Source organism: Rhagoletis zephyria, unplaced genomic scaffold (genome assembly GCF_001687245.7).
Source record: "Rhagoletis zephyria isolate East Lansing unplaced genomic scaffold, Rhagoletis_zephyria_1.1 Rzeph_scaffold_01677, whole genome shotgun sequence".
NCBI classification, from domain to species: domain Eukaryota; kingdom Metazoa; phylum Arthropoda; class Insecta; order Diptera; family Tephritidae; genus Rhagoletis; species Rhagoletis zephyria.
Genome location: NW_016158761.1, coordinates 100,740 through 110,639, shown reverse-complemented (window position 1 = coordinate 110,639; position 9,900 = coordinate 100,740). Strand labels below are relative to the sequence as shown.

General features: G+C 33.9%; 1 protein-coding gene across 1 annotated transcript; it reads left to right on the top strand.

The window, feature by feature from the left end:
* Positions 1 to 373: 373 nt before the first annotated feature.
* LOC108364813 (zinc finger protein 383) lies at positions 374 to 9,182 on the top strand. Its single transcript, XM_017618663.1, has 5 exons — positions 374 to 597; positions 856 to 985; positions 1,044 to 1,325; positions 1,949 to 2,302; positions 7,833 to 9,182. The coding sequence occupies exons 1-5, from the start codon at positions 374 to 376 to the stop codon at positions 8,886 to 8,888; spliced, it is 2,046 nt and encodes a 681-aa protein (XP_017474152.1). The 3' UTR covers positions 8,889 to 9,182.
* The last annotated feature ends 718 nt before the right edge of the window (positions 9,183 to 9,900 follow it).

Sequence of the window (9,900 nt, the reverse complement as noted above, 5' to 3'; positions counted from 1 at the left end):
CAAACTTTCATGCAAATTAACAACTTTTTAATTAGAATATATTTGAGAGTGCATCATAATAAATTTTAAATAATTAAATAATAATAAATGAACATAGAAGAAAAACATCGAAGCAAATATCGATGTTGGTAAAACATCGGGCAGTAAAATCGATGTTCAAACCACTCGATGTTGTCTCAAAACAGCGATATTTTACAAACATCGATATCGATGTCGCAGTGCTATGTCAGACTGAAAAAAATAATAATTGGCGAATGGTGGTGGGATTAAAATAGAAGAGGAATTATCGGAAAATAGTTAAAAAGCAGAAATTCGGTGAAAATACAAGAATTGTATCATCTATTTTTTATCTCCTAAATTTTGGTAGTTCGAGATGAGTGTTTTACCATATCAACCAACAAGCGATGAAGACATCTTCCGTTTGTGTACGAAAGAGTGCGGCATTATCACAGCCACAGAGGATCAGCAATTCTTTGCTTTGGGTTGTATGTTTTGCCCGGCCAAATTTCTCTATTTCGATGCATTTATAGGACACATGCAAACCGACCATGGAACTCAAGCAATGGATCAAAAAGGTTTCTTTGGTGGTATGCTAGGGTAAGTTAGTACCTAGTACGTGTTTGTGTGTTATTAAAAGTGATTGCCTTTCCAAGCCAGAGTTGCGCAAAATATATGTTTGTATATATATACGTATATATTTACTATATAGGTTTATATAATTGTGAGTAAATATATATACATATCAAATGGAATGTAACCAACTTGAGAGTTAAATCGATATTACGAACGCGCACATATTAATATCATCATAACGTAGCAAAACTGTTTTATCAGCAATAAATACACCCTTTTTAGACTCGGATATGATGATTCTTATGGTGAAACAAATAGCGGCCGAAGTGGTGAAGGTACTGAAGATCTTACCGATACGGACCCCTCACTTTTGGTACCACAAACAGTTATGATCAAGGAAGAAGTTGATGAAGTAAATACATATTATCTCTAGCTATAGCTTACCTTTATAACAATTAAATTTCTTCCAGGAGCAACATGAACTACCACAAGCAGATAATTCAATAACTCCTGGGTTTCCTAGTGAAAGAGGCATAGCGGATAATTCCATTTATCCAGTAAAGCAAGAACGTACTGAGCCTGAGGTTGTAATGGAAGGAGGCGGAGACAACTATACCAATGATTACGGAAATTATGACGATTATACCAACAATGATGATGAGGAAGATCCTATTTATCCAAGAGATGAGGAAGATGAAAATAATTATGATGATTTAGTTGAACAATCTTTATTGGGAGGAAATAACGGAGCGGTATATATATATAGGGTGTGTCTACTTACACGCGCCACGGTAACTTTTATCGTGGATGCACGTTAAAAATTACCGTAGATCCACGGTAAAAATTACGCCGAAAGAAGTTCTGTCCAACTTCTCCAGCAACACAGAAAGGAGAATTCTGAGTAGTAAGGGTTATAATCCCTAAGCGCGGCCGAAGGCCGCCTACGCAGAAATGAGTTCTGTCCCACTTCTCCGGCACCACAGAAAGGAGAATGGTGAGTATTAAGGGTTATAATCCCTAGCGCGGCCGAAGACCGCCTACGCAGAAAGAAGTTCTGTCCCACTCCTCCGGCAACACAGAAAGGAGAATTCTGAGTAGTAAGGATTATAATCCCTAAGCGCGGCCGAAGGACACCTACGTAGAAGAAGTTCTGTCCCACTTCTCCGGCACCACAGAAAGGAGAATTCTGAGTAATAAGGATTATATCCCTAAGCGCGGCCGAAGGCCGCCTACGCATAAAGAAGTTCTGCCCCACTTCTCCGTCAACACATAATCCACTTAATTTTACCGTGGCGCGTGTGTTTGTAGACATTGCCATAAATATTACATTAATGTTAATTTAATAAAACAATATATATATTTTTTTTTTATTTAGGACTCTGGTCTAGCAATGCATATAAAGGATCGTAAAATGATACAATTCCTTATCGATTCATATAGGCGCAATACTTTCTTGTGGGACCACCGTCATCCACAATTTCGTGATCGGGCCAAACGTCAGCACTTTCTTGAGTGGATTGTAATGGAATTCAAACGACGTTTTAATTTGTCATTGGCTAAAGATGCAGTTACTCGCAAGTGGGACAATTTACGCACTGTATATAAAAGAGAGTGTAATCGTATGGCATTGGAAAATACTAATATCAGTACATTGTGGTATTTCAAGGACTTACATTTCATTAATCGGTTATATGGTGGCAATCAAAAGATGACGGAGGCTATTGTGAAGGTAGGTAAAAATAATATATATATATATATACAGTTACAGAACTATTAGTAATTTGGTTTTTCTCAATATTAAAAATGTCATTCTACAATAAAATTCATATACATAAAACAATGATGCAATCACTACAAAATTGACAAAAACTTAGCGATATTCAAAAAGTTTCCAACAAATTTTTAATTAACACTTTTATATACATATTTTTTGGTTATTCAGTTTTGTAGTCCCAAAGAATTTTGGTCTGGGGCAAAATTCGTCAAGTGTGCGAGGAAAAACATTTTATTGCAGCATTTTATTCAATCTCCACCACGTTGTTGCTATGGTTTTTTGTCGAGTTATACGAATTTAAATATGAAATTTCAACACTTTTTCTTAGCACAAGTTTTCTTAAAATTCTTATCTCATGTCACACTTATGAGAAGGAATCAAAAATTGCTGATCTATTAGAACGTTTACCGTGCTTTCCGTGGTGGAAATTGAAATTTTTTGAAATTTTTTTTGCAAAAAATTTGCAATAAAACAAATTTATTGCATTTTTTAAACAATGTACCATTTTTTTCGCGAATGGCTTATGTGAATAGCTTATTTTCCAAGCTTTCAAGCGATATATAATTTGTGCTGGGCGTGGCAAAACGACTACAGTTTTTTCATCAGAACGAACTGGGGTCCGCCATTCATTTTTGTCGGCAATAACACAAGTTTACAGAAATGAAAAAATTGTCCGACCAGAGACATTTTTATATGCATTTTTGTCGGCAATAACACAAGTTTACAGAAATGAAAAAATTGTCCGACCAGAGACATTTTTATATGCATTTTTGTCGGCAATAACACAAGTTTACAGAAATGAAAAAATTGTCCGACCAGAGACATTTTTATATGCATTTTTGTCGGCAATAACACAAGTTTACAGAAATGAAAAAATTGTCCGACCAGCTATATTTTTGGATGCATTCTAATGTAAAATTTCCTGCTGAATCCGAATACGAAATTAAAATGTAAGAGAGCACAACAGTTTTTTTTAGATATAGCCGAATTTCGGGTTTTTGAAATCTGAAAAAATGCACTCACTTAATTAAAATTTTTTTAGATATAGTTAGCCAGCCGCGACATTTTTGTAGACGCTTTATGAAGAATTTTCCACTGAATCCGAATTCGAAATTGGAATACAAAAAAGTAAAACAGTTTTTGAGATTTAGCCGAATTTCACGCTTTTGAGATCTGAAAAAAGTGCACTTATTTAATTGCAGTTTTCTTTGGATGTAGTTGGCCAACCGCGACATTATGAATTTTTCTCTGAATCCGAAATCAGAATACAAGAAAGTAGAAATTTAGGATTGGCTAACTGCATCGAAAGAAAGTTACAACTAAGTTAGTGCATTTTTTTTAGATCAATAAAACCCGAAATTTGGCAATATCTCAAAAACTTTTCTACTTTCTTGTATTCTGATTTCGTGTTCAGATTCAAGTTTTTGTCATGTTAAAAACATAACAAGGTAAGGTACTTTAGGTTGTACTATTTTCAAACTCATATGAGAGGTTAATTTTCTTCAAAATTGACAAGGCTGATTTTCGTAGTCTATTGTCTTTTGGCATGGTTTAAACGGTCAATGCAGAGAACCATTTGTCAGCATTGTAGCAGTGTAATTCAAGTTTTTCGGGCAAGTACTAAATATTTTATTGGGCCGTATGCATAAAACCTAAGCAAATGCCGTTTCTATAAATGTCAGACCTTTTACTCGATTTTTTCAAACAAATTTAAGTGAAAGGTATGAAATTTTAAGTAAAAGTAATTGCTTATTTTTTATGCATACGGCCCATTGTATATTGAATCAAAGCATATTTTAATATCACGCCCGTCACAAAATACACAAAATAGTTATTTTTTGAAGGAAAACATATCTTGGCCAATGTAAAAAACCTGACGAAAGTAACGCACACTATATCACAGAGGAATATGTGCGAATTGCTTTTAGGTATTTATATGCTTTTATTTTCGAAAAAAACATGCCCGTCACATATCACTCCCGTCATAATTTAAAGTTTGACAAATTTTAATAAATTCGGCCAGGGACTGCTACCGTTACTTATCTGCTAATCTGAAATGTATCATATATCTGCTTGTCATCAAGCGATGGGAAAACTTAAGCGATGCTGTCACGGATAAAAAGATACCATTACTTCTTTTGTGTAGGCAAAAACATTATCTCATATGGTTTGACAGGTAACAGCCTCATTAAATCTGTAGTACTATCAGGGAAGAATTCGTGGGGACTTCCCCGATTTGCCGGGAATTTCAGATTGCGTGGGGAATCTGGGAAAAGAGCCGTTTTTTGTTGGGAATTTCAGTTTACATGGGAAATCGGGGGTTGAGCTGTTCCTTGTGAGGAATTAGGTGTTAGCTTTTTTTTTATTTTTTGCTTCACTAATTTCATAATGAGTTAAAAAAGTTGCATAAGAAATGCAACTGCAACTAAAAGTACTGATTATGCAACCCTGCAATTATGCTAATTACCGTTGATTTTTTTGGAATTTTCCTTGTCACATTGGCTTTCATATAGCGAATAAACCATTTATTTTTATATGGAAGTAAAGCGCAACACCTTAGGAAAAAAATTCTAAAACGAAAATTTTTAGCCACTTGAAACTTGCTTTTTCTTAGATTGAGTGGGCTACAAAATCTTTCTGGAAAATCGAATTAAAAAGCTCGAAAATTTCACGAAAGTTTGTAATATTGCACAAAGTTTGAAACTTGGATTTATATGGGTTTTGTTAAAGAATGAACCAGATGAAAAAAAAAATAACTCAAATTAAAAAAAAAAAATAATTCTGAAAATTGTTAACTAACTTTATAAACGTTTGGTTTGGTTTATGAATACATATGTAGATGAATTACATTTAAAAATAAAATAAACAGAAAGACCACCAATATGCCAAAACACATAATTTTTTTTTGTAAATAAGGAGATACCTATAGGTGGGGAATTTTACGAAATTTTGGACAAAATCGGGGATTTCATTGTCGAGATCGTAGAATTATCGAAAATGAGTTGGCTACCCCGAGTTCTATTTAAAAATAAGATACCTTACAATGACTCTGACAGGCAATGGAGATGAAAAGTCCGATCAAGGATTATCCCGTCTTTAGGCGGCAGAATATTTTATGTGTTCGTAAAATCTGATTTTTTGAGAAATAAAGTTAGTTAAGAATACTGTGTATTTGTTTATTCATGCTCAACTTGTCACACCCGTCACAAAGTCAAGTCACACCCGTCACAGTTGAATTTGGAACATACAATCTATAATTGCTAATAGAAGTAAGCTTACTTTGGCGTAAATGTTTAAAACGTTTATTTAACTATACAACGAACTATTTAGCACCACAAGCAGAAGACGTAATCAACAGAAATACTATTATACAAGAAGGTAGTAGCTAATTTGTCAATGTTATTGTGGCTCTCCGAAATAGTGCTATAACTTCTACCGCTTAGACTTTGTTGCTTTTTCAATTTTTCCTATAAAAAATCGTAGTACAAAGCTCAATAAAAATATTAAAAGTAGCTAATTTGGTTTGCGTACTTGTCACACCAGTCACAGTGACTAAAATTTATATAACTCGTTTGGATTCAATTGTTTTTGAAATTAAGATTCCTAAAAGAATCTTGACAAATTTCCAATGCTCTTAAAGATTTCGGAAACATTTGTTTGCAGGGTATATATTTACGTTATGTGTATATATACGCGGATATGTAAACAAAGCAAAACAGGCGATAATTTGACACAAGCGTGCTCATAAGAAGAAGCATGGCTTCTATCGCTATCACCTGTAGTTGGTACGTCTTGATTATGGTTGAAGAATTAAGCCTTAAAATGTGAGTTGAAATGTCACGCACGTCACTGTGTAGATGCATATTTATGTATGGATATCATATCTGTGTTCGTATCGAATAATAGCTTATGTCGGAAGGCTGGCTTTAGTATAATGGACCATTCCCTTTATTCTTTAAACCACAAGATGTTTTTTGATGGGACTTAATAAGAATATTGATGGGACTTAATACGATATCGATACTAATATTTGTTTCACGTTTATTTGCCCAGAGCCCTTCAACGGCTCGGCGCTAGAGAATCATTCGCAATCCTATGTATATGGGCAATTCTCAGAAACTTCGAATTTTTTTGTGAAAGTTTTTTTTATTTTTAAATCGCGAGCACAAGTCTCAAATTTTTAGTATACGTTCCTTCAGCTGCTAGAATACAAAATCCACCGTGCAACGTTTTAAAGCAACGCACCATACGTTTTTACGCGTCTTTTTGAAAGTGGAAAGTGGGCGTAATTTAAATGCATAGCATTTTAATGTAAATGGAAAAAATTAATGCAGTAATTTTTGATATTTAATGTAAATGAAAATTTCAATGCATTAATTCCGAAGAAATAGTGCTACTAATTTTTTTTTTTTGTATTAACATTAAAATGTTTAAATGAATGCTATTGCAATATTTTATTGCATCAAAATTATAATAAGCATTATAAACCCATTAACTAATTTAATTTTGAAGTAATAATTCTTTGCTGACGTTAAGGCTGGTTTTCACTATGTCAAGTTCAATGGCATTTGTCGTTAAATATGTAAAAACACATTGGCAAATGGAACCAAAAAACGGCTTATTGATTAATTTAGACCAGAGTAGGTCCTCAGTCGTGTACATGCGCTGCTAAATTGGCTATCTGTCCGTTTTTGGCTCATAATATATGTAATCGGTATGCATCAACAATCAACATAAAAATCTACAAAAGCACCCTGAGTTGCATGCACATTGGTTTTTATTTTCATAAAATGGCTAACAATGTTTAGAAGAATTTTTCTACAAATACACATAAATATAATGAAGCTGAAAAAACTATTATTAATTAGTCCAAGTCCTTCCAAAAGAGGTTATTTATATTTCACTAGAAAAAAATTTAATGGTTTTTAATAATGAAAACGAGCAAAGGTATTAAACATTTTAGTGCATTAAAATTTTTTCATTAACATTAGCTTGGATAATTTAATGGAAAAAAAATTTCATTAGCATTACATTTTTCAGAATTAATGCAATGAAATATTCATTTGCATTAAATTTCATAAATTAATGCATTAACATTTTACATTAACATTATTGCTTTAAATACCATTAATGCATTACAACAGTCGGGTCTACGTAACCGGAACGACCCAGATTTATATTTGGCCAAGGACTGTCACTCCAGCAACACTCCCCAAAAACTCTTTGGGGAGCTTGTATGCTGCTACAACAACAACAACATTTAAATTGTCCAATGAACATATCAAATGACAGGCACATTTGATTTTACTCTTCTGTATCTTCTATATCAATGACGGTAAAAATTACAATTTACTATCATTTACAAGAAATATAAAATGTGAAGTAAATTTTTCGATTGCCATCCAAATTGATTGCAATTCTTTACAGCTGTGATGCATGTATGTATGAGGAAAACTATTCCCATCACTTTTAATTATTGTTTCAGGAGACTGTATACAGACGTCGCTACTCTGCATTGTGGAATGATGTTTCTACTACTAAACTGTTATCAATGGTTGAGCAGTATCCATGCTTTTATAACAAATACAACATCGATTATCGCAGTAAGGAAAAGCGCGGAGAGGCGTTGCAGCAAATGGCAACTGAATTGCAAAAGATGATTGACGTATCCACCATACAAATATCAAAGCGTATTTCGCAATTACGTTTCGACTATTCCAAGCAAAAACAGGAACGTCTGCTCTGCGAGCAAAATAATAAAGTATTTGTACCCAGCTACACCTACTATGATCAAATGCTTTTTATGGATGCTGATATCGCGCCATTCAAATGTGATTTTTGTCCAGTAATAGTGCAGTCGCCACGAGAATTAGAAGTTCACCTTAGCACTCATCAGCCTGAAGGTAGTTATGCATGTAACGTTTGTCCTGTTAGCTTTTCAGATGTCGATCAGCTAAATCAACACAAACAAATACATGCACCGACACATAAAGAAGTCAAATATTGGTGTGATTTATGCACGGCCAGTTTTCGTACCAAAGAAGTGTACGATGAACATATGCGAAGGCATAATGATGAATTATTACTGCCTTCATTGGCTAACATTCCGCCTTTGGGTAGTGAAGACGGTAATTCTCTGATGAAAATGGAAAATAATGACTATGATGGATGCTATTCATGTGACATCTGTGGGAAATCATTTGCGAATATGGTTTATCTCAATTCTCATCGTGCACAACACACAAACGCCAGCGATCGTTCATACCGTTGTGATTACCCACATTGTGGGCGTTTATTTACTGCGCGTCACTCTATGATGGAACATGCCCGGCAGCACTACAGCGATGAAGAGTTTAAATGCGAAATTTGCGGCAAATCATTTAAATCGCTTAAAAATCTACAAAATCACAAACAAATACATGACGCTATCAAACGTTATGTTTGTAAAATATGTGGTTCGGCGTTTGCGCAAGCGGCAGGTCTGTATTTGCATAAGCGACGACATAATCGGCCCAACTCTCGTGTACGTCAAAGTTACTGATCCACATACATAAACCTGTAAAGGTTTTGCAAACGGCAGTAGACATAGTATGTAACCATTGCAATAACAATATTCTTCTAACTAACCTAACTATGCATGCTTAAGTAGTTACGTATATACATGTATTTGAAATTTCCACGAAATTAGGGGGCTCCATATGGACTGTAACTATATAATTACTTAACATGATGAAATTAATCACATAGTAACGTTGACTAACGTTAGTAGTATTAATGCAATGCAAAGTTTTAAAATTGAAGAAAAAGTTCACAAATAGGGCGCATTCGAAAACGTCAAAAAACAAAGAATCAGTCTATTTTATTTCTAAACCTAGTTGAAAATTATGATTAATCGTGGTTGCGCACATTTGGCATTACAATCTGCCGAGGCTTAAAAAAAAAAAAAAAACGAATACTTAGTATTTTGGACGTTTTCGAATGCACCCATACTTTAGGCTTCTTTTTAGTTGCGTTTTATCATTTTATTTAAAAGGCCTTTTTTGTATAAAGTTACCACGAAAGAGATTGTTCAAAGTTGTTTGTTTCGCAAGTATTATAACAACTTCATATTAACTTATTATTTGGCATAAATACATTAAGCTCGTTTGCTAGAAAATCCAAGGGAGATTACTTAAATATTAAATATATTACTAAAAATGCGAGATTATGATCCTTATCTTAGTCATAGCGAAGTTTTTTCTTTTTGTTTGCTGTCTCCGACAGGATAAGATATTTGTTTATTGTGGCGAATCGCTGTCATCCACTGTCAAATTTAATTTGATCCCAAACTGTCTTCGGTCCTGTATCATCTTAGTTCAATTTTTTGTTTAGACCAATGTGACAAAGTGCCGAAATCAATTTGACTCCAAATCAACGAGAGATGACGAAAATTCGTTAAAAAATTATCAGATTGTTTCCAGTTTATAGTGCTTAAACAAAGATTAAGAGCAGAATTTAGGCCAAAAACATTGTTAAAAACACAAACTTGTAAGGCACTTTACTAGTAAACGAGC